Genomic DNA, 23,628 nt, shown 5'->3' on the forward strand with positions numbered 1-23,628 from the left:
GACAGAAACATGGGAACAGATCACTGGCCTGCAAAGCTGCTGAGGCTCGAGATAAATGTATTTCACAGTTTGCAAATCTTTTAGATGATGAAGAACAATAAAGTCTGCATAAGCAGGGAAAAACCCCTAATTCATTAACCATTTAGCATTATAGAGAGTCACTATTTAATATGGAGCTTTATATAGAAAAATGTGCAATAAAGTCCAAAAAGGTGGGAGCAGAGCGAGAATGATGGGTCAAAATTAAATCCTGATTAAGGTGATTTTTCCAGAAAAAGTGTGGAAGGAAGAAGCTGAACCTGAGGCCTGGAGGGCTTTGCTGTGCCATAGGGATACAACTCACTGGGAAAGGGAAAGCACTTCACTGTGTTAGTCCTGACTGAAAGGAGATCAGGGCTGGAATTCAACCTGTTACAGATGCAGAGCCAGGTCAGTGTTCCACGGCAGAGTCTGTCAGCAGCATTCCCGACACCTGACCACAGCAGGCATCACAGCCCAGCAGGATAGTGGTCACAGGAGCTGTGATCAGTACCGGATAAATCCCCAGTGTGTGACACCTCATCCCTGTCACACACGGTTGGGTTTCAAGCTTCAGGGTCTGGTGGTAACAGCCATTATCAGTTTGCATTAGTTTGCTAATTGCTAATTATTGAAATACATGGGAATCATGACAAAGAAATCAGGGCAGGGATCTTCCCACACAGTAACGCGTCTCCCATGGCTCATTTACTCCATCTTCTGCTACAATGTCATTTTTTGGAAACCTGCTGAGCTCTGGCTCCCAAAGTCACCTGTGATGAAGTATCCCAAAGGTTATTCCACTGCTTTGCAGAGAAGCATTTGAACAGAATTTGAGTTCCTGCCATGGTGTTTCACTGGCTAATCCATCATTAGTTATTTGTCCTCAGAAATGCCACTGCCATCTGGATGCAAAGCCCGCCCTGCGTGATGAGGCCGTGTGTTTGTGTGAGACATCCAAGGCCAAACCCAAATCAGTCTCAGCTGTCCCAGGTCCCAGCTCCATTCCTTCTGTGGCTTCTCTGGAATGTGTCTTGAGGAAGGCCTTGGCAATCTGTACTTAACATGCTGCTTTTCATCTCACAAACAGCTCAGCTTTCAGAATTCAATTATGGAACTGAAAAATCAGAGTAGGGTGGGAGCTGCTCTGATACATCACTATGATGCTCCGACTTCTTTGGAGTGGCAGCCAACCTTCCAACCCCTAAGGATTTCCTCCCATGGATTACTTAGCAACAGGCTATTATATTCCAGACTTAAATAAAAACCTGAAAATATCCCAGCCTCTGGCATTCTCAGGACACAAGAAGTGTAGATCTAGGGCCAGATTAGGATCTGGGTGCTGGCTCCGGTGTCACTCCATTAGGATCATTCTGGATTTGATTAGATTTATTTTGAGAATAGAATTCCTGTATCTGAGGACTTCCATCCTAAACCAGAAGTGAAGTTCTGGTACAAAGCTGTCAGTGCTGACCTCTCCATCCTCACCTGACTCTGTTCCCACTTTTTAGACTTCACTGCACATTTTCCTTTATAAAGCTCCTTATTTACTAGTAATTATCTGTGAGGATAAATGGTTAATGAGTTAAATTGCTACATGGGGGGAAGACAGGCACACACTCACTGCTAAATCAAGCCCAAGATACAATTTCCATCAACTGATCATAATGATTTTATTCTCTTTTTCTCTAAATTAAAAATAGAATCTATTAATAAACAGAACCACAATGGGTAATAAATTGACAGATGGTTTCATACTTGACTTTGTGGAAAAATTACCATAAAAATAGCAGATGACAGAGGCATTTCAGTGACTTAAATGGAAGGGAGGACTCAGAGAATCAGATAAAGAGTTGCAGAGAGATCCCAAGAAAGGCAAAGCATCCTCTGCCGAGATCACAGCAGTATGTGGGCAGCTCCAGGCTGATCCAAATGTCCAGTTGTTGTTTATCAGGCCAGACTGACCCACTGGAGCACCTCAAATGAAGGCAGAGGATTTAATCCGCTGAACTGGGGGAAATGACAACAGAATTTGGCTCCAAAGGCATTTCAAAACCATTTTTTAAAGATTTTTGTCCTATCCTAAAAGAGCCAAGCTCTCTTCCAGAAAAACTCTTCCTCTTGGAAGAAAAACTTCTCTATCAGCAGTAAGAAAAATAAAGGAGAAAAAGGTTATAAGGTGAATTTTACCTTTCTCTTGAGCCATTTCCTGCAGGCAGAAGTAAATGACTCTTGCACCCAGACTGAAGCCAATCAGTGTGACAGGTCTCTTCCCCTGAGAAAGAAGAAAAGGAGAGAAATCCATTAAATTCTGCTCTAGATCTGGAAAGAGAGACTGGTCTTGGGGTCCCTGAGAACCTGAGACACAGAGCACCGACTTGTCCATCATCTTTGAAACATCTGAGCAATTTGGTTGGTTTCAAAGGGATTATGTCCAGTTCAATATGGAGGATTTTGCATATGTGAGTATTTTGTATGTTTTGATCTTCAGAAAATCAATTGAAAGAATCTAATGATTAGAACTTACAACAAAGCAGTTCTTTCAAGCAGAACCAAACCAGATGCTGTCACTGGTTTGAAATTTCCAAATGAAAACCTAACTCAAGGAGCAGAATTTTCCTAAAAATGTTTTAATAAACAGAAGAAGCAGCTGTAATACAAAAAATATCGACCACTTCCAGATTTCAGACTGAGTGACAGCAGCACCACGTGATGGTTATAAAAAATGATGTGAGTTTTAAGCTTTAAGCTTTTATTTTGAATAGCCTAATAAGATTTTCTGTAAGATCAAAGGGAGCCTAATCTTAACATAAATGAGAAATGGTCATTGTAATATCCAGGGAGCAGGTGTGCAATGGACACCTTACACATCACACTAACTAGTTTTATACTCTCCAGCTCGCTGGAATGTGTTTTCACAACAGCAAATGCTTAACATGCAGTAACAAATGCCCCGGAGCAAGACAAAGGGCAAAATAAAGTTTATTGGCTTTCCTGGGATAGGATTTTTATGAGGAATCAAGTTTGTTTCTACTCTGCTGTTCCGTATTGTTGTGACACACAGCTCTGGCGCCACAGCTCCTTTCCGGTTCTCCTCTACATCAGTATGGATCAGTGTGAGATGAACATACAGCCAGCAAAAACCAGTGCTAGCCTGGAAAATGATGGCAGGTTTCTGGGGAGCAGAAATGTCTTTTTTCAAGCCTTTTCAGGGTGATTTAATAGCTTCTGTCACTTCTTTCAGATACCACCCCATTCCACATCTCTGAAGCAAAGCTTACAGGGCATTGGCTGCCACACACTTTTCTCTCAGGTTGCTTTGCTGCTGCCTCTTAATGATCAATGAATATTTTTAACACTCTGTGTTCTCCTCTATTTTTCACCTATCCTTACTTCCTACTCTCCAATTTCCACCAGGGGAGTGGGCAAAGCTGTGTTGTGACTCGGTCAAGCCACTAGTCATTTACGACTTGGATCTCTTCTTCCTCATTTAGAAAAGCTTTAGGTTAAATGGAACAAATCTCAGCAGGATTTCTCTGATTCACTTAGGACTTCCTCTTTTCCCCCAATACCAGATACCTTCCTGCAGCACTCTAAATTTTTTATTAATTTTTGTCTCCCTGGAACAATACCACTTGACAGTTAACTAGTGTGACTATGAAACTTCACCTCCATGGGCCCATTCCCTTCCAACCCTTATTCCTGGATAATTTCTGGACAATTACCTGCTGTCGACTGAGCATGATATGTGCAAGGTGTTTGCCTACTTCAGCAGACCGGTGCAGACACACTCCCCAGGGGTTGTCAATGACACTGGCAACAGTCAGGAGCGAAGCTGGCCACGTCAAGGCCGTCACAATCCCTGCAACACACAGAGGTTTCTCAGAAAACATCAAAAGCAAGACAGTTCACTGAAGTTAAAAGCTGAGCCTAGGAGCTTTTCTCATTTCCAGTTCTTCTTTTCAAGAGCTGAGCTGAGAAATGCTTTGCTGGACTGAAGATAAGGAAGAATCTGATGTTCTGATACAGACGCTGTGAGTGAGTGCAACCTGCATGTTGGGGAGGCTTATGTACAGCAGTAAAGTGGTCTAATAACATACAAAAGTGAACAGTCTCACGTGAAGGAAGGTGTTTCCAGCTGTAATTTCAACAAAATGAGTCACTGATGTGGTGGCTCAGCAATCCAGGAAAGCACAGGTGTGGTACAGGAGGTTCTCAGGTCACTCCTGCAGGGTGGTGCCAACACTGCCTCCTCCAAAATATTCCTTCTTTAGTAAAGCTCCTCTAACAGGGGAACTGCACAAGAGCCACTCAAGCAGATCTGGTATGATTTAAGTTCTTACCTGACAAGACAGTGAACTTTAGCGCTTCTTGAGCCATCATGTTCACAAAACCATTCAGCAGGGAATCCAAGGCATTGCCAAGCTCCATCAAGTACTTGGATTCCCAGGCCAGGCAGTACTGCTCACTTGACTGCAACATGCTGCTCCATGGTGCTGTGAAGCTCCCTGGGAAAGGTTGCAAAGATGGAATTCATGTTTAGATCGAACACAAGAACAACTGACTCCTGGCAAGAGGAGCCCAGCAGAGAATCAGAACAAAACCTGCAGGACATTGGAATATTCTGGCAATGTTATTAATGGCAGATCAACACTGAAGGGCAGAGCAGAACTATCATCTTACTTAGCTAAAACCCTTCCCACACTGTTCCTTCCCCAAATGATACAGGGTAGGTTGAGGCAGCTGCTGATCAAAGTGGAACAAGAGCCCCACAATGGGCTGTGAGATTTGGAAACACACAGATGGGCAGCTACTTGCAGCTCCAAAATCACAAGGTGGAAAATTCCATAAAATTCCTGTCCTCAGTCCCTCTGTTTAAAGGAGTATGTTCATAGACAGACATTGTTGCAAAGAGGAAAAAGGATGACAGTTTAGTTTTGCCCTTTAAAACATTCTAGCAGATTGCTAGTTATGGAAGAAGAATGTGTGTCATCCATAACTCCCTTTTAAGGGCAAACAGATACAAAAAGGTTCCTGGAGGTACACACTTGCCTCTCTAACAGTGCCTGGGAGCCCTCCAGCCCTGAGGATTTGGACCCCTGGCAAGCAGACAACGAGAGAAGCCAAAACACAGCACTGTTAGTGAAAATAACCTCCCTATGACAGCAAAGCTGCACCCTGACAAGTGACAGGGCAGAGACATCCTGCTGCATTAATGATACCCAGTTTAATTATGATGCTTCTCAATAAATTGGTAGCTGTTCGGTCAGGTTGCTGAACACATTGGCAGACAGGTGACATATTTTTTATGACAAGCTATACTGGAAAATAAAACACTACAGACCTTTCAAGGTCGCTGCCTGGAAGTCACCTTTGAGTGCTGTGCTTAACAGGATTTACTTGGCAAAACTTTCTTGCCAATAAACCTCGTTAGTTGCCTGATACAGAGACAAAAAACACACTATTTTCTGTTAATTGCTGGAGGATAAACATAGGGTCTCAGAGACGCTTGGTCCTAGTGCTGGAAATCTTCTCCCAGACAGACCTTTCCTAGCAAACCATGCAACAGTTATTAACAGAAACAATCCTACCACTACCAACTCCCTGCCCTCTCTCTTTCCTCTGTTTCCCTGGGATTGCAGATTGGGTTACAAAGTCTTACGGTGAAAATTGATGTGGTTTAGTTACCAGGTCATGGAAATGTGGGGTAGACATGGTGCTTTGTGGGCACAAACATAGCCTGGACTGGGACACAGTCCCATCTTTCCAGGTTCCTCTCAGTTTCCTCACCATGTTCTTACCATATTTGCCAGCACACAGCCATCCAGTAATTGCTATGGTGATATGAAGCTGCTTCCCTTCAGTAAGTGGGAGGAATTCAAACTCTTCTATGGCTCCCACACGTTTCTTCATCTTGTATCCTACACACAGCCAGGCAGAAACACACGGCTCAGAAACAGCACAGCGAGGGCACACTCTGCTAACAGCAGAAGTTCCTAAGAAATTAACTGGGTAATTTGGAGAGGGTATTTTTCCTTTCCAAAACCCCCAGCCAGTTCGTGCATTACTTCAAGCTCGGCAAGGAGCCAACATGATCCTTCTGAGCTTGTGTGATCTGAAGGAATCCAGCAGGAGGGTTTTTCTGCTGTAACAGCTGCTGGTGTCCATGGTAGCATCTTTCTAACCCAAAGTAACAAGCCTTAATTTCTTTCATTAACCACACACAGAATATTCTTTCCCTATTTGCTCACCAGGGGCCACACAGTACCTTAATCAGCACTGAAATAAAAATTTCCCAGTTAAGACAACACCTGAAATCACTTCCCTTGCTCTGCAGAGCTCAGTGAAGTCATTAACTGTGCGTTATCAGACATGATCCTGTGCCTTAGTGGCTAAGAACTATGTGGTCACTCTTACCAGTAAGACCAGCTCCTGCTGCTCCAAAAAGGGATGCCATGACAGCAATCCCAGCAGTCGATCCCAAAGCAGCTGCTCCAGCACTCCCAATGATTGTGGCAGCTCCTGCAGCAACCAGAGGGGCAGCCAGACCCCCTGTCAAACCTGAGGAGGAAACAAGGGATGTCACCAAACTACTATCCCGTACAAAACCCAGGCAGGCAGTTCCCTGTGCTAGGTGGGTGCTGCTAATGCTACTGGAAGAGCACAAACAATGGGCTTTTTGCATCCCCAATAAAGGGGCTTTGGGAGACTCTCCCCAGGCCCTGAATCTCTGCCCAAATTCTTTGACTTAAGTAAAAATGAAGAACAATTTCAAAGGCAAAAGAAGACTGTGTAGTACCCCGGGGTAAGCTGCGCCCTATTTTCTCGGGAAACACTGATCTAATCACTTTTGATTTGGGAGTTGAAGATCTAATCTTCTTATAACAGGAGAGCAAAAGAGGAGAAAACATTTTTAAGGGTGACCACCTCAGTTTAATATTTCCCCCAGCCAGTGAAGCTACACTGGAATAATTTTTCCAGCTAATTCTTTCAGTTTTATTTTCAAGTGGCTGAAAATACTTTTCTTGGATTCAGACCTGCCCTGTCCCTTGTGCTGTGTCCCCAGAACATGAAGGGCAGCCTCACCTATCACTGTTCCACCACCAACGGTTGCCAGACCAATCAGCAGGTACCTCTTCAGCTTTTTCCTTCTTTCCTTCTTTTTTCTTGAGACTTCTGTGGTTCTGTGGAGAGATTAGAAGCACAAAAACTGAGGGAAAAGCCTGATGGATAATTTTGCATCAGAATCTGCTTTTATTCTCCTCAGTGTGATTTCCCTCCTGGGAACAGTAAAAAGGAACATGCAGGTGTGGGGAGTGTGACAACACACTGAGATTTATGAGCATGGATTTAGAAATTTAAATTGAATTGATTAAATGGACCACAGGTTTAAACTGAAACAATTTAATTGCTGACAAAAGCCAACAGATGTTACTTACTTGGAAAACCCTTCCTAATAGGGCTGAAGCTTGTAAAAAAAAAGAAACAAAAAGTCAAAAGCATTTCATTAACTATACGCTGCCTACATGTCCTAAAAAACCACAGGAAAGCTGAGGAGAAACAGGAAAAAGTGTTTGAAACAAAAGGGAATAGAGGTAATTTGTGCTAACAGAGATGCAATTAAACTATTTTCCAACAACAGTGTTTATATCGAGCTGCTTTCTAATTGCACATGGCAATATAATAATATAATAGGAATTAAACTCATTAGTTCATTTGTCTGTGTGTATTTAAGCTGTATTTTAATGAGCCTATAAGAAGGAGGTAAATAAACCTAAAAGCAACAAATATCACTTATTAGCCACTACTTTTGACTTCTCTCCACTGTCTTTGCTTTCTCTATTATGAGAAATGTTTCAACTTCAGAGGAAAGTGGGAGAAACAGAGGATACTGGAATAAGTTGTTTGCAGAGGAAGGTTCCTTCTAGTGGTTAATCCAGGCCTTGAAATGTGAAAATTTATCTTGCTTCCAAAATTGGATATTTTCCCTGTTAATCCCAGCCTAATTGTGGATTTTCATTATCCATATAATTGCCTAATCCTTCCTGGGACCCCGTAAGCACACTGTTATTTTGATAAAGACAATTTTACATGAGTCCCAAACAATATGTGGCTTTGTGAAACACAGCAGGAGGGGAATGGAGCTCAGTGGGTGAAATCCCTGAGTCACTGGAGTCGCTGGCAGAACTACCACGGATTTCCATGGCACGGAGACTTTGTCTCCACAGAGATCCTCAAAATAACCATTGTGTGTTACCTTCCACAGCTGCAAACGCAGTGTCTGCAGAGCACAACCTCTCCAGCAATTTCTGTATGACCATGGTGGACAAAATGTTGTTTGGCCTTCAGAGAATTGCAGAATCATTTAGTTTGGAAAAGCCCTCCCTGTTCATCGAGTCCACCCTGTGCCCCATCCCCACCTTGTCACCCAGCCCAGAGCACTGAGTGCCACATCCAGTTGTTCCTGGGATACCTCCAGAGGTGGGGACTCCTCCACCTCCCTGGGCGGCCCCTTCCAATGCCTGACCACCCTTTCCAGGAAGAAATTCCTCCTGATGTCCAACCTGAACCTCCCCTGGCACAGCTTGAGGCCATTTCCTCTCATCCTGTCAAATGCCCTACTCTGAGCCTCAGTCACCAATCTGAATGCCTGGCTTTGGATAAAACTGCTCCTGGAGTTGTTTACACGAGTGCTGCAGTTGCACTGTCCACACCTAAGCTGGCAATACCCAGCAATTTCTGTTCTACATGGGGTTCATCAGCTTTTACAGCCACTCTGCTGTGTCTCGGGCTGAAAATAATGATCGTCAGAGACCTGGAATATGTCTATCCTGGATTCAGTTATAATAATGAGCAGTTTGAGTTATGTGGGAAGAGAGACAGCGGCAGCTAAATCCTGCCTGGTGATGCAGTAAATGAAACTACTGTCAGGAGAAGTTCTACCTGTCACTGCTTCCCTTCTGGAGCTGCCAGAAATGTGTCTGACAGCTGCTTCCTAATGGCTTCTCCATCAGCATTATCACTGGATTACCAGACTGCTTTTATCCACTGTTGTAATTAACTGCCACTTCTGGTACTTCTCTATACCCTCAGTGAGCTCAGATGTGCAGCTTCTTGCCTGAACCACAAATTATGTTCTGAGAGGTTGTTTAACGGTCATCTTGCAATAAGGAAAAGTGGCAGGAGTACACGTTAACAAGCAACTGATCTGATGTTTTCCAGCTTCTTACAGAACTGCGTACAAAAGAAAGGTTCATACCTGCAGGTCAGAATGTGTTTGGTGCAAGTTACATGGATTTAAGTGGTTGCAGCATTGTTCTGTAGAGGGTTGTATATTTAATCTTGCAAGTTCCAGGCCTCAATCCAACACATCCACAGCACAAAGGCAGGAGCAAACTCTCCCATAAACAAATACCAGTAAAAACCCCTATGCAGGGGCTGCCAAACCCCTATTTGGTTGTTTCTGTTCCAGTGGATGGTCAAAACTGAAGCATCCCAAGCGCAGATTGGTATTCCCAGCCCCAAATATCTGTGAGGTCATGGTGGTGACTGGTTTCTATTCTGCTTCCTTTCCCCATTGACTTCTGATTTTAAACAAAACAAAGGGTCATCTATTCCCCACAAATCTTCAGCCCTGGTTTAGCACTGCAGTAACGAATGTGTTCACACCACAGTCCTGGACTCCTCTTACTATAAAGATTTTTCTTTTTCCTCTCATCTAATATTTACTTCCATGGCTGTGATTTGGGCAAAGAACAAGATTGAAATCCATGGCTTTCTCCACAGCAGAGACACAGGAACCCCACTGGGCTGGTGGCAGAGTTTGAAAGCCACACTGTTCATATGGAACATAATTCTCTCCCCATTATGAGACACAGCTTAAAGGCCCAGGACTGAGTCTATTTTCACAAGCCACAGCAAAACAGCCCCCACTAATATCCTAACCTTTGCTCCTGCATGCCAAGTACTTAGCAGTCCATGATCCTTGAGATTATTTTGACTTTTCCTTTTTACACTGTGCTATAAAGTTAAGCTTTATTTAAATACAGCTATACATAAAAGATACCCATCACATGCTGGACCCTACGGTAACATCTGAGGTGGACCATGTCACGGGTGTCGATTAAAGCCTTCATTAGCACTCAGGTTAACCTCATAACCCTTTTGCTGACTTGACTTGACAGATAGGAATATTTCCCTGGAAAGTCCACTATGGACATTTTTACTGCCTTAGATATTGCTAAACTGTCACACAATTCCTGCCTGATAAGCAGAATATAAAGATGCTACATTTCTTACATATATGAACTTTTCATCTGTGTCATATCTAAGAAGCGGTGATTAAGAGAATTAATCTTATATCAATAACACAGAATTAGGATTTGGGTCCGTACATATCTGAAGATACAGACTGTTGTCCTCAGAAATCTCCCTTCTGTAGGAGTTATCCAGTTGTGTCTTAAACGGGCACAGAAATGGACAGATCCACAGCAAATGAGCAGCTGAGGATCTAATCCTGATATTTATAGGAACTTCATTCTGCAAGGGGCAGTCCTCTCTGCAGGATATTGGGCAAGAGATAAGAGACACAAGATCTTTGTGATGGATTTAAGCAAAATCTACCATGTCTGAAAGGCAACTGGAACAAGGAAAGGAGTCAGTTCAGTATGGAGCAGCTTTTACCACCTCGCAAGGCTGGATCTCAGCTGATTTTAAGAATGGTGAGCTTTCCTGCTTCTCAGTGCTGTGAGGGGGCTGTAACCCTAATCAAGCCATAAATGATTACAGTAAGAGCCATAGGGGGAATAATCAGACGCTGGACTTAGGCACAAGTAATTACTGCTAAGCTTTCGAGCACTGGCAGCATTTTTTGATCCCACAGTCAACCCAAATGTTCTTACTCTGACTCTTCCTCTTTTTGTTCCTTCAGGCTCTCAAGCAGAGATTCCTCCAGGACTTCCAGCTCCTCCAAGGGGATTCTCAGCAGCAGGCTGATGTGGCATATCAATACCCTGGCTCGAGCATCGTAGTACCCTTGAACAGAGGGAAGCCCAGGAAATCAGTCAGTCTGATCACACCAGATTAAACAGTGAGCAGAGCACTCAGCTGGGCTGGAGGAACATGTCACAGACAAGCTTGGCTTTTTCTCCCAGGTGCTTTTCTTTTTCCATGTATTGAAACGTGAGAAGAGAGCAATAAATGGAAAATCCTTCTTCCCTGAGAATAGAGGCACCACATCAGGTAATGCCTCTATGGCAGGAAAAGGATCTCAAATCCTTCTGTCTCCATCCTCTATGACAGAGGCCTTTTGGCTCTGGGAAAGGTGCATCTTCTCAACAGAGAAATGCTGCAGCACAACCAGTGCTAACTGGAAATATCAAACATATCCATATAGGTAACTGGACACAGTACACCCTGACTGCACCAATGCAAGAGGTAGCATTTTGTAAAAATGCACCTCCATGTAAAAGCTTTATATTCAATTCATCTTGTTGACAACTTACTCTGGAGTGTAAAACTACACACCAGCTCCCCCAGCAGCACTACTGACAATTGCTTGCTTTTTTACTCCCTGTTGCAAATGGAGGAGTGGACACTGAACTCAGACAACACCAGAGAGCAGAACTTATTACTTCTGGGCTTGTAGGCAGGTGTTCTTCAAGAAAAGACATGTTAAATGTAATAGATTTTATATTATTTGTGCCAATTCTTACTATTTTAATGTGCTTCTCTCAGCAGCACCTGCTGCTTCCTGATGTTTGGGTTTTGTAAAGGGTTCTTGGTGCACTCTGGGATGAAAAACACAAGACCCAACTACAAAGGATCTTTGTGATACCCACTGCACGTAGATCAAATATGGCATTGGGCAATCTATTAAGTTTGTTTATTTATTATCATCATTACCAAGATACCAAACTCATTCAGTAGCCTTTAATGACACCACTCGTTAGATTTATGCTTAGTTGAGAAATAAGGATTGGATTTATCTTCATTCCTTCACGATATTTGCCACGTCCTGCAAGTCCAAGCAGGTGTTTTAACAAGTCCATTTCTTGTTTCCTGGCTGCTAAAACACTACTGAGCTCCTTCAGAGGCACTAAGTCAGTGAGGCTTGGAGATATATTTCTATTAAATTCCAGCTTAGCAAAATAAGAAGTTTTGCAATAACTGATTTGTCAATTTTCCACTAAAAATAAAGCAAGAAAGAACAAAACCTGTTTTGTTCTATTTCACTGTTCTGCAGTGCAACAGGCTGATCAGTTTTTTCTTGTGAGAACATGTTAGAACACAGAGATTTAAAAAAATGCAAGCAGTGATAGAAACCAGGCTTCTTTTAGAAATGAACATTTTGTTCAGTGGGCAGTCTTTATTTCATTAATTTTATCAGACCAATTCATGTTATGGATTGCAAACCAGAAAATTGTTTTATGTGTAATATATGAGTAAAATCCCATTTATTTATAATGGGCTTCACATGACACTCTGGAATTTATACCCTGAATTTTTTTTTTTTTTCATTTTAGGCAACAAGCAGAAAATTTGTTTGGCTGAGATTTTCATAACAACTTTACTGCCTTCCTAAAGGAAGAGGTCACCTTCTTCCCTGGAACCACTGGAGAAAAACCACCCCACTCCACCATTACTTTACATCTGTTTGCATGTGAAGGTAAGGAGGTGAATAGTTGTTCACTTTTCAATGGGTATTATTAACCATTCCTAATAGTTGTTTTTCCTGAGGGGGATGCAGGGAAGGAGTGTGCTGCTTTTGTCAGAGAGGAAGCTGAGATGAAATAGGGTGGCACCATGAGCTTTTTGAGCTTTTTAAAGTGTCAGATATAAACTCATCTATATTATCTTTACAAAGAACAAATGCTAAGTAAACTTACCATCTCGAAGAGAGAAAGATAAAAGGTCCTAAAAATAAATGAAAAAAAATATTCAAGTTAAAACTGATGATGAAGGCCTGGAGGGATCAAAATAGAGGCATGAAAACCCATCGGACTGATTTAATTACTGAAGCATCTCAGTTCATAAACATGGGAAGCCAGAAAGTTACAATTCAGTGAGGCAGCACAGAGCAAAACCAGTATAAAATTCTCCAAAGGCCAGTACAAAGAGCTGGACAGAAGTAGACAATGCTTGGTATAGCTGAAACATTCCATACTTTTGTTATTAATTATCCTGATCTTACACCAGACTTCCAAGTTTGGAGAAACAGGGCTCTAATCCTCCCTCCCCAATGCCTTCTGCTCCCTATACACTCAAATATACTCACATTTTCAACATGAGTAACGGGTTTAAATGTTCCTCTAATGGACCATTGGCCCCTATTTTCTTCGGCATTCTGGGAATTCATAGCTCTAGGCTGTAAGGCTGAACCAGCATAAAGTTCTTTTGGATTAAGTGCCCACATAGAAAACTCAAAATTTATGGCCCTCTGTCAAGATGGAGGGATTTGACTTCTGTGTTGGCTCTTCAGCATAAAAATACAGAAAAATCAATTCAATGCATAGTTTCTGTGGATAAATCCATGAAAAAGAGGGAAGTGTTTTTACTACTGTGTTCTTTTATTGCCACTGGAAAAATTTTAAGGTCTTTATGTGACTACACTAAGCACTAGCTCAGTGTAGCTGCTTCCCTCTCCTACACACAAATACAGTACAGCTGAATTTTACAGGGAATCCTTCAGCCCTCTGGGAATGCAAAAAAATTCAGCCAAGGATGTAGGAGGCTGCCAAAGAGTTTATGATTATTAGTCCCCTAAGCTCCTAAATACAATTTACATCATAAAACCATCTCTAATCTGAAAGTTCTACACATGAGAAATGTATAATGGAGAACAAACTATCCTTAATCAAGTAGAGGGACAAACTGGACTGTTCCCCAGGACAGTTGGTGGGATTTGCAGGCAATGAACTCTCCCTGACTGAGGCACAGGGAGCTGTGGCTGTGACTCAGGTTCCAGTATCATCTGTGGCACTTCATATCAAACAAACTCAAATAAATCTGGCCTAAGCATATACACACGTGCATTTCAAAAGGTCAGGAGTGCACCCTGGTAATCAGGTGACAAACTGGAACTACTGTTTTTATGGCATCTGTGCCAATTGGCTTCTCAAATTCTCCACTTTAGGCTTTGCACGTACTGCACATGTAGGTAGCTGGAATCCAACCAGAATTGATTAGATTAGTTCACAAGTACTTTGTTTTCCTCCTCTAAGCAGCAGTTATTATAATTCAGTCTTATTTTCAAGTTGATGTTTTGAATCTCCCCGCAAACTCCATGCACAAGACAACACCCACACGATTGAGAAGCCTCTCAAAGAAAGGGAAGCACCCTTTATTTAGTCCTTGTCAGCTTCTCCTGAGTTGCTGCAAGTTCAAAACCCATTTCCTCAACAACAGAGAGCACCGGATCCACATCACAGTGGATGTGCGTGGAAAACCACAGAAAATGAGCATTCTAAGTATGTTCAGAGCAAAAAAAACCATTCATAACAAGAATGTTCAATGTTTTAACACCTATCAACGCTTTTTCACCTCCCTTATTGCATTGCCTTCCCATACCACACCCACAGCCTGTTATGTCTACCGTCCTTTAGGGATTGTTACCAACATCTGCCTGTGTTAGTCATCTGCAATGAAGACAAAAATAACAATCCATAGTCCTCAGATGTTCATTGAATCAAGGGTGAGCTCACCTCTATCTCCTGACTTCAGGATCATCAGCTCCTTAGAGATGAAGGGCCTTCAAAAATGCAGCATTAGTGCCAACAGAGCCAAGCCACTGATCATGCCAAGCAATTAAAGCAGATACTTAATAAATAAACAGTAAATATTGTGTCAGCAGCAGCTGAATACAAACAAACACAAGCACCATAAAGGAACAGATCAATAATTCATAAAGCTTTGTCCCATGGCTTGCGTATTTTCAGGTCAGAAGGAAAAAGCTGATCTCAGCTTTTTACCAATGTTTCTCACATATCAGTGTGTTTTTACAAAGACACACTTTTGCTGCCTTGCTCTACTTAAATCTTTAAGTCTGTTTTTCCTCAGATAAAAGTCAATCCTCTTGTCCATGTAGATTACTGTGTAAGGTATTGATGTTGGGGTATTAGACTGATATTTGTTCCTCATCTTTTCTTTCAGCTGATCAAAGAACTGTTATCTATGGTTTCTGTGTTACACTTGAATCCAGATGGTATCCCCAGTTTTCGCTCCTGCTGACCCAGAGCCACTTTTGTAAAAGCACATGGAGCCCTTATGCAACATAAGCTGTGAGCAAGCAAAAGCTAAATTTCACCTTTAACAAACTCAGCAGCCATGAAGGAAAACTTATCTACATCTAGGGAATCCATCCTGAAGCAGAGAGAATGAGGGAAACACACAAAGGCAGAAAGAACAACTGTAGGTGTATTGATTTTGAGCAAACAACATCAAAACAGGTGCTGTTATTTCAGAAGTTCTGTCCTAAGTCATTAACTAAGCTTAGGATCTGTCGCTGTACTCATACTGTTATAGGACTTCGAACACTGGAGCATTTGGATGTTTGGAGCAGATCTTCTTGTCATGGAAAGCATTGGGATAAATCAAACTCTTATTTTTTTAGTATTAGAAAGTAGGCATTACTTTATTTCAGGGTGCATAGGGGATAGCTCCACCTACATGCACACAACTTTGAAAACTTCTCACTTATTTATACATTTTTAGCAAAGAAATTAATGTTAACTGGTTCTCAATTACATAATTCTCCTCATTAACTAGTATTTGGTCTTCTATTGGTTACTGATTTCTCACTTCTCATGCCAATTAGTCCACACTTTCAGTCTTTTTATTATCTTTTCCCAGATGGGGAGTTTCCAGCACATGATAAATTGTTTTTGTTAGTCTCTTCTTTATATTCTGGTTACTTGGAGGGCCATAAATTTTGGATTCCAGGTGTCCAGTTTTCAGCTCCTCAGGCTTTGTTCACTGAGCATAACTTTAGCAGTTTAGCATAACTTAAAGTTTTGGTGATTTTTCCAATCTCACTCTAACAACACGAGCTGTGAAAAAAAACCCTAAGCTATGTGCTGGCTAAAGTTGGAAATTACACTGCTTATGAGTAATTAAAACAGTTAATTAAGAAGTTAATTAAAACCATTAATTAGAAAAATTAATTAGGAAAGTTATATAATTTCCAACACTCTGAGGCATTTCATGGACTGACTAGGAAACAGGAAAGATGCCAAGGTAGTGGTAGCTGGTCATGGTGACCAAGAAAGTTCACTGCAATCATATCTTCCCTCACTCAGCCCTCTTCTCACATCCATGGTTCTGTCGGGCCATTGCTCATGGAGAGTGTGATAACCATTATCCAATCAATACCAGAGCACAGCATGCAGGGTGTCTGGCACAGGGTGACACAGCACAGGGTGCCAGGTGACAGTGTCCATGTCCTGTGTGGCACCAGCAGCAGCCTTGTGCCCTCCTCACCCCGCACAGCACAACGTGAGGCTGGATCAGGAGAGATCTTCCCCAGCAAGTGAACGCTGCCCAAATGCTTCACCTCTTTTATCTTTACATTAGCTTTTACAGCAGAACATTATGGAGCAGTCCCAGTCTGACTCTCTCAGTGAGAAAAAATAAAGTCACAATAATTCCTTCTGGTCAAAGCTTCCTCTGGAAATTGTGTATGGTGAAAGGGCTTTTAAACAAGTAAAAATCAGGTTTATCATGTTCAGTGTGCCACTAAAACCTGTAGAAAGCACATATGAATCAAAACCACTGCAATAATAGTCAAAAAGTTTGTCAGTTCTCTGCTCTGTAGAGTGAAACCATCAAAGACACAAAACATTAATGAGCAGAGAGTGACCTTGCCTTGTGTTTAATACTTCCATGAGCTCTTTATGGATAGAGAGACTGACAGTCCCCCCCTACAGCCACTCAGAAACAGATGCCTATCAGAAATACTGATTTTACTCCCCTGTCTGCACAAACAGCACTTCAGCTGCAAACAGACACCTATGATAAATCTCTTTTGCAAAGCAAACAAGAGCAAGGAGAACACATAGACGTACCTGGGTAATGACAGCTGGATTTTCTTCCAAGATGGGGTCCTTCAGCAAAATCTCAGTGAAAGATTCTGTGCCCTCACCTCCTAAGCCACCAGCAAAGGCTGTCATGGCAGGTAGGACAGTGTCGGGCAGGTCCAGCCATTTCACAAAGCCCTCAATAAATTCTGTCCTGAAGGAGCTGTAAAAGCAACAGGAGCAGCTAAGGCTTCACAACTGGATATTTCAAGGCTCTACAACTGGGTATTTTTGAAAGCTTTGAGCAGTCCCTGGTTTCAAACTTTGGTCTGCTACTGTTCACACAAAAATCAAAGCATCAGAAGGAGTCAGCAGAAGGTGAATTGCTAAACAAACAAGGAAACAATCTGAAAGGGGCCAGACCTTACTTCAGTACATGCTTTGATGTTAAAGGATGCGATGTGTGCTAAATTATAAAAGTCTTACAGAAGTAAGAGAGAAAAGATCTTCCACTCCCCAAACTTTAGAAGACTCCCCACAGAGTCTGATACCAGCTCTGTTTGAGCTGCCACCTCCCCTGCCCACTCCTTGCTCCCGCATGCAGTACCTTTGCTCGTTTTCAGGGAACAGCCAGGCAAGAGATACACCACAAAGTGCTGCATAGGCAAATCTTCCCAGCTCTCCCAGCTGCTGACCCAGGAGCACACATGGCTCTTTCTCCCCTGCCTGCTCAGCCTCCTTATGCTGTTTTGAAATCCAACCTTTCCACTTCTCTTCCGCAGCCATTTTCACCTGCAAGGTCAAAGAGGAAACAGCTGTAGAAAAAATCCAACAACAAACAGTTGGAAACCAGAGAGCAAAAAGACAAATTGCCTTTGTTTTTTTCACTGTCACACTTGCTGTCAGTATTAAATCAAGTTTGTCCAGGTCCATCTTGTATATCCCCCCCGCCCCCCAACACACTGCTGTGACCAAAGAGGACACTTTCTGTTCACCAGTTCTCAAAAGTTTCACACAAAATGAGCTGCCAATACTTCACACAGCAAAAGGAGAAGTTCCCTTCAAGATGCAAAGAGACTGGGCTCCATTCAGGCATACAATTCACACATTTAGTACAAAAATAACATGAAAGTAAAAGCTCTGCATCTGGTGGAGGGACCAGTACAGCTGCCTGGGAAATAATTTGCCTCTCTCATCTCAGCCCAAATTGTTCCTCTGTTTGTTTTGCTGACAGCATTAGGAAAGTTGAGTTCAGCTGCAGCCCCTGAGAAGGCCTTTAATGTGTCCCATGGACATTGCTGTGCTTTGCTTGTAACATTCTCTCCTCTATTCAACCTGTCACTGCTTTTCCCCTAAAAATAAGGTCCCTGCACCACACGGACCTTGAGCTGGGCCAAATATTATTGTTTTAGAGTGTAGATGTGCACATTTCCAACCAAAGGGTTTCCAGTGTTCCTCTAATGGTACCAGCAGCTGAGATGACTTACCTCAGACAAAGGTGACAACAGCTCATTTCACAACTCAACCTGGGTAACAACCTGCTCCAAAGATCACTTCCATCACTTGAAATTTTTACTGATTTCAATTGGTTTCTAGGGGGACCATATCACCTATTTCATTACATACTTCATATTTAAATGCTTCCTTTCTTCCACATCCTGACTAAATAGGAATGAGGAGCCTACGATACTACAGCCTACTCTCAGAGGATGCAGACATCATTTATGGATAGATTTAGAGTCCTAAAAGTCAGAAATGCAACAGGAGCAGCTCTTTTTAAAGAGATTTTATTATCTGCGTGCCATCTGTCATGGTCCTCCAGGAAAGGTGTCTGTCCTGCACTCCAGCTCAGAAATTTATTGGAGGTGATTTGTATTTCTCAAGGCTTGCACAGTTTAACTGCTGCTGTGTAAATGCAAGAAAAACTCATCACTGAAGGGCCGATGGTTATTGTAACTCACACCTCTTTCCCTGGGAGAGCTCAGCCCAACACGCTCCTGGTGCTGCCTCTGGCTCCAGCACACGGGGCTAGGGCATTTCCATGTGTTTCCATGAAAACATCACATTCTAGCACAAAATTCACAGGAATAAACTAACTGCTATTTCCAAATCAACCAGAGAAAGGAAGGGCCAGGTTATACTTCCCTGGGGAAAGCAGGGGCCTGGGATCAATCCCGGCCTGCCACACCCACTCCAGTACCAACCACACCACACACCAGTGTGGACACTCACTGAACCCCAGCTGTGAACATACCTTCAGCTTTCCAGGACTTGCTTATCCCAAGACTGTTCTATTACCACAGGAGCTCCAAACGCTCCTCTATTGGACCCCGGAAATTCATCTCTCACTAGGCTCTGATCTTCCTAAAACATCCAAACTTTCAGACCAATTTTCCCAGGAATAATTCAATGCTAAAATCCTGGTAATTTTAAAACTACTTGGCATGTCTGCTCACCTCTGGACACGTTATGGGAAAGAGCATTGAAAATAAAATCCTCTTCTCTAAGACATTTATTGACTTCTTAACTCAGGCTCATACAAGAAATGAAGCAGCTAAAAAGGATCCATGAGCAGTACAACTGTTTAACCTAATTTCCCAATAATAACATAAAACATGGAGCAGTAATGGCAACAGTGGCTTCTGACATGTAACAAATAAATCAGTAATGAGCATCTAAAATACCCAGAGAAAGCTTCTGGAAGACATTGCTCTGAAGATGCTCAGATCAGTACCCTCAATGTGTTTCTCTCAACACAGGTATCTATTTCCTCATAATTACCTAGGAAAAAAATGGGCTTGGATTTTCAGACATGCAGAGTAAAAAGAAGGGCAACATGCGATTTACTAATGAAAATGTGGGCCAAGAAGTTTTGCCACTAGTCCAAGATAAGGCAATTGAGAGGTAGAAACATATCCCAAAAGTTATTTACGGCTCATGGCACTGGAATTCACATCCCTGCCTCGAACAATGGAATTTAGCAATCAACAGCATTGCCATAATCTGAACTGTCACTTGAAAGAGAATTTTGTTATCACTTCCAGCATTCACTTTTCACACAAAACCCTTTGTCTTCTTGAGAAAAAAACATATTTTATACAGCAGCTCATACAATCCTGTTTGGAAAGCAGAAAGATAATTCTTTTGGGGATCTAAAGCTGTACAATACACGTGTTTTCTACTGCTGGAAGAAGAAACAGAGAGATGGTGGCATTGTGTTCGTCCTAAACTACGACAACAGTGACCAAAGCACTGGCATGATCACCTCCAACACCCTCAAAAGTTAATGAGGCATCTCATTAACTTCAGAGAGGTAGTTGTAGATAATTATTCAGACGGGGCTGTCCAAAAAGTCCTGTATGAGGTACGCTGGGGAACAGCACAGCCCAACTGTGGTTACACATCGCACACAATGCTGTGGAAACATGTCGGCAGATGAGGTTTTTTGGGGACTAGCACAGGGCTCCAGAGCTGACACAGTGGGAGCACCTTGGCCTCTGCTTTTAATCCATAGATCTGAGGTATGAACACGGAATACAGTTCAGTCCTGTCTCAATGCAATGACACGAATGCGATATGGATGGCCACAAAGATCAGGGGCAGAGGTGATGGGGGACTTGGAAAAGCCAAAAGTTTAAGTAGTTGCAGAACTAAGCGTGTTTAATTCGGTTAATCCAGAGGTTTGCACAGCAGCGACGGAGAAGCAATGTCCTCACACCGAAGTGGGCAAAGCTGCAGAGAGGGAACAGCAGAGGAAAGAGTGTGAGGGAACCACCTCAGCTGGGAAAGCTGTGAGGGCAGACACATCCACAGCTGCCAGTCCTTGTGTCTGAAACCTCTGTTGAGAGAACGCGGGCACATTTTTAGAAAGCAAGCAGCACTTCAGGGCACAGCTGAGGAGGGGAAAGCAGCGCACAGAGTAGGGCGGCCTGAGGGGAAGGTCCCGCCCGCTCGCCCCTCAGCCTGCGGCGCTGTCCCGGCTGTACCCGGCCCCTCTTCACCTCCCCGGCCCGGCCCCGACCTGCCGCCGGCCCGAGAACCGAGCACCGAGAAGCCGCCACCGCGTTCCGGCCGCTGCCACCGCCCGCCCCTTCCTGCCCGGCCCGGCCCGGCCCGCCCTTCCCGCCGCCTCTGCGCCATCGGCGTAAAGGGGTGCGTAGTGTAGAGGGAACTGCGCTGGGATGAGGGGATGGAGGGGGCCGAGGGGATGCAGGGGGCCGAGGGGATGGACAGGGATGAGGACATAGAGGGGGCCGAGGTGATGGTGAGGGACTGGGGTGTGGCGGGGGCTGAGGGGATGCTGCCTGGGCCCATTTCTCATTATGATTCTTTCAGGCTAGATTATGTTACCTAGTTACTATCTGAAATTTGGAGCCAGCTAGGTAAGGTAAGGAGGGCAAGGGAACTTGGAGCTGAACCTTCCTTGACAAAAAGACCACCATGACTTAAACCCGAGTACAAGCAAATAGTTTACGTTTTGGAATTGGAGTATAATTCCATTGGCCTTTTCTCCATAAACATTGCAGTTGAACTGCTGAAAAAAGGCTTGGAAGGTGTTGATCTCTAACTGTGTGGATCCATAGGAATTCTTTCAGAGGGCCAGCCTCTCCCTGGAAATCACAGAGCATCCATGCTGCCTTCCCACTGCTGTACACTGCCTTGAGGGAAGCCATTTCCTGTTTGACTTTTCTTTTGGCTCTGTAGAAATTAGTGTAATAAAACTGAACACACCCTTTCGGAAGGGCAGAGTGAAACATAAGAAACAGATTTTACTGATAACGTTCATTCTCTGGTTTCATTTCTTCACACCCACATGCTGCTGACACACATAGGCTGGCGGGATCCTTTGTGAGTGACACAGAGGACAAGGGACACTGCTGATAAAATATTCATTATGTTTTTTGACTGATGGTGGGAAACTGATCCTGGATATGATGTTTAAACCCTTCTGGAGTTGGTGTTGTTTGATATCTTGCTTGGCCTCCTCCCCTCTTAGGCAAAATTCCCCCTTTTTAAAATTATTTTATTTTTAATTTATATTATTTAATAGTTCTAGTGCAGTTTGTCATCTTGAGGACAGTCTGGGCTGAAAGACTTGCCCACGGTTTCTGAAATTATTTTCAGTGTAGCTAAATATCTGATCCAGTCTTTATACTTAGAATAATATGGTATGTGGGTTTAAAACTACCTGCCTTTTCCCAATGGAAAAGCTTTTTTTCTGGTTGGTTACTAGCAAATGTCCTATGTACTCTGCAATAAGCCTGTTGCTGTCCAAATAGATGAGAAAACCCAAAAGATTTATTTCCCCCGGAGGTTCATGTTCTTAGGCAGAAAACAGACTTGTGTTTTCCAAGACTTTAGGAGGACAAGAGGTCCTACCCTCTTAGTCTAATCTGTTTTATCTGCTGTGAGACACTATGTATATTTATATACCGAGCAACTGCAGGACATCAGTTTCCATTCTTATCAAACACAAATATTTACCTGATCCAAGGTCTGCTGAGATCCATGGCACTTTAAAAAATGCAGCTTAACTAGAGAAATCTCCTAGTTTTTTCCCAGTTTAATTTTAGTTGGGTTTCAGGGTATTTTCTTAGCAACTAAACATTTTTTTTAAATAAAGCAACAAACTGACACATTATTGCTTTGCTTTACTCACCACCTCAGCTGTGCAGACTCCCTACTACGCTTTCTCACCTGCAATTCCTGTCAATGAGGAAAATGGGAATTGTTTTGACATTAATTGTCAGTGAGGAATTGAAACACAGAAATCAATTAGCAATTAATATGATTTAAATTTAATGGAGACAATCCATATAGAAACATCACATGTGGTATGACACAGCAATTGATGGATTTCTGTTTATCTCTGTGAGCATCTCCAAGGGCAGCGTGGTATTTCATGTAAGAGGGGGCAAGAAGAGAGGTGGTGCAGGGATCCAGATAAAGGAATTCAGGTGAGAGGAACTATTTCTGTGGGGAACTGGGAAGATTGCAAGGTTTTTTGGCCTTTGCAAGCCACAGATCAAGGTTAGGAGTGTTGGTTTTGCCTCCTCCTCTCACGATTTTGGGTATAACTTCAGATGGCATCAACTGACATCCCCTTTTCCCAGTCCCTTTCCCATCCCTGCCAGCAACCCTTGGGCAGTGATAGGGATTAAAGTGGTAATCTGGGTTAAAGCTACTCTCTTCCAAAAACCCACTCCCTGATTTAGCAGCCTTATTTCCCCACTCTGTCCCGAGAAAAGGTGTACTTGGGTTCAGAGAGCAGGAAAACACAACCATAGGCTGTTCCAGGACATTACCTCCCGGGTGTTCCAGATAACATCCTGCAGAGCTAATCAGGAGAGGACACGAACAAGAACAAAGTGGCAAAAGCAAACCAACACATAAATATCAACATATAAATAGTTGAGTTTTGTTTCCAGTAATGAGATTTAACAAGACTGTGCCTTGGCATTGAGCCAGCCTAGCAAGCTGCTGAATTTATTCTGTGAATGATTGTCTTTAAGTCCATAATTCACTGGCATGCCCAACCTGCAGCTCTGCAGGCAGGGCCAGTCTGTTACCTCCGGGACAGCCTCATTAATTAATTGTT

The 23,628-nt window shown here is 43.0% G+C and overlaps 1 protein-coding gene across 5 annotated transcripts in view; it reads right to left on the minus strand.

Annotated features, from left to right (window-relative positions):
* The window catches only part of TMCO4 (transmembrane and coiled-coil domains 4), a 35,574-nt gene extending 12,866 nt beyond the window's left edge, over window positions 1-22,708 (minus strand). The window contains exons 1-12 of one of the 5 annotated variants that reach the window (XM_051773418.1): window positions 21,052-21,173; window positions 20,806-20,866; window positions 17,638-17,822; window positions 17,079-17,253; window positions 12,906-12,933; window positions 10,920-11,052; window positions 7,105-7,202; window positions 6,436-6,579; window positions 5,820-5,939; window positions 4,362-4,526; window positions 3,744-3,880; window positions 2,209-2,293 (exon numbers count right to left, since the gene is read on the minus strand). In XM_051773418.1, the coding sequence (XP_051629378.1) occupies window positions 2,209-2,293; window positions 3,744-3,880; window positions 4,362-4,526; window positions 5,820-5,939; window positions 6,436-6,579; window positions 7,105-7,202; window positions 10,920-11,052; window positions 12,906-12,933; window positions 17,079-17,253; window positions 17,638-17,822; window positions 20,806-20,866; window positions 21,052-21,170 (1,450 nt within the window). In that variant the 5' untranslated portion in view covers window positions 21,171-21,173. Of the gene's footprint in view, window positions 1-2,208; window positions 2,294-3,743; window positions 3,881-4,361; window positions 4,527-5,819; window positions 5,940-6,435; window positions 6,580-7,104; window positions 7,203-10,919; window positions 11,053-12,905; window positions 12,934-17,078; window positions 17,254-17,637; window positions 17,823-20,805; window positions 20,867-21,031; window positions 21,174-22,689 lie in introns of those variants that run through there. The other 4 variants (XM_051773422.1, XM_051773421.1, XM_051773423.1 and 1 more) reach the window with 4 other exon arrangements.
* Between the last annotated feature and the right edge of the window lie 920 nt (window positions 22,709-23,628).

This window comes from Manacus candei, unplaced genomic scaffold, assembly GCF_025592945.1.
Source record: "Manacus candei isolate 608988 ecotype Guabito, Panama unplaced genomic scaffold, ASM2559294v1 h1tg000169l, whole genome shotgun sequence".
Taxonomy (NCBI): domain Eukaryota; kingdom Metazoa; phylum Chordata; class Aves; order Passeriformes; family Pipridae; genus Manacus; species Manacus candei.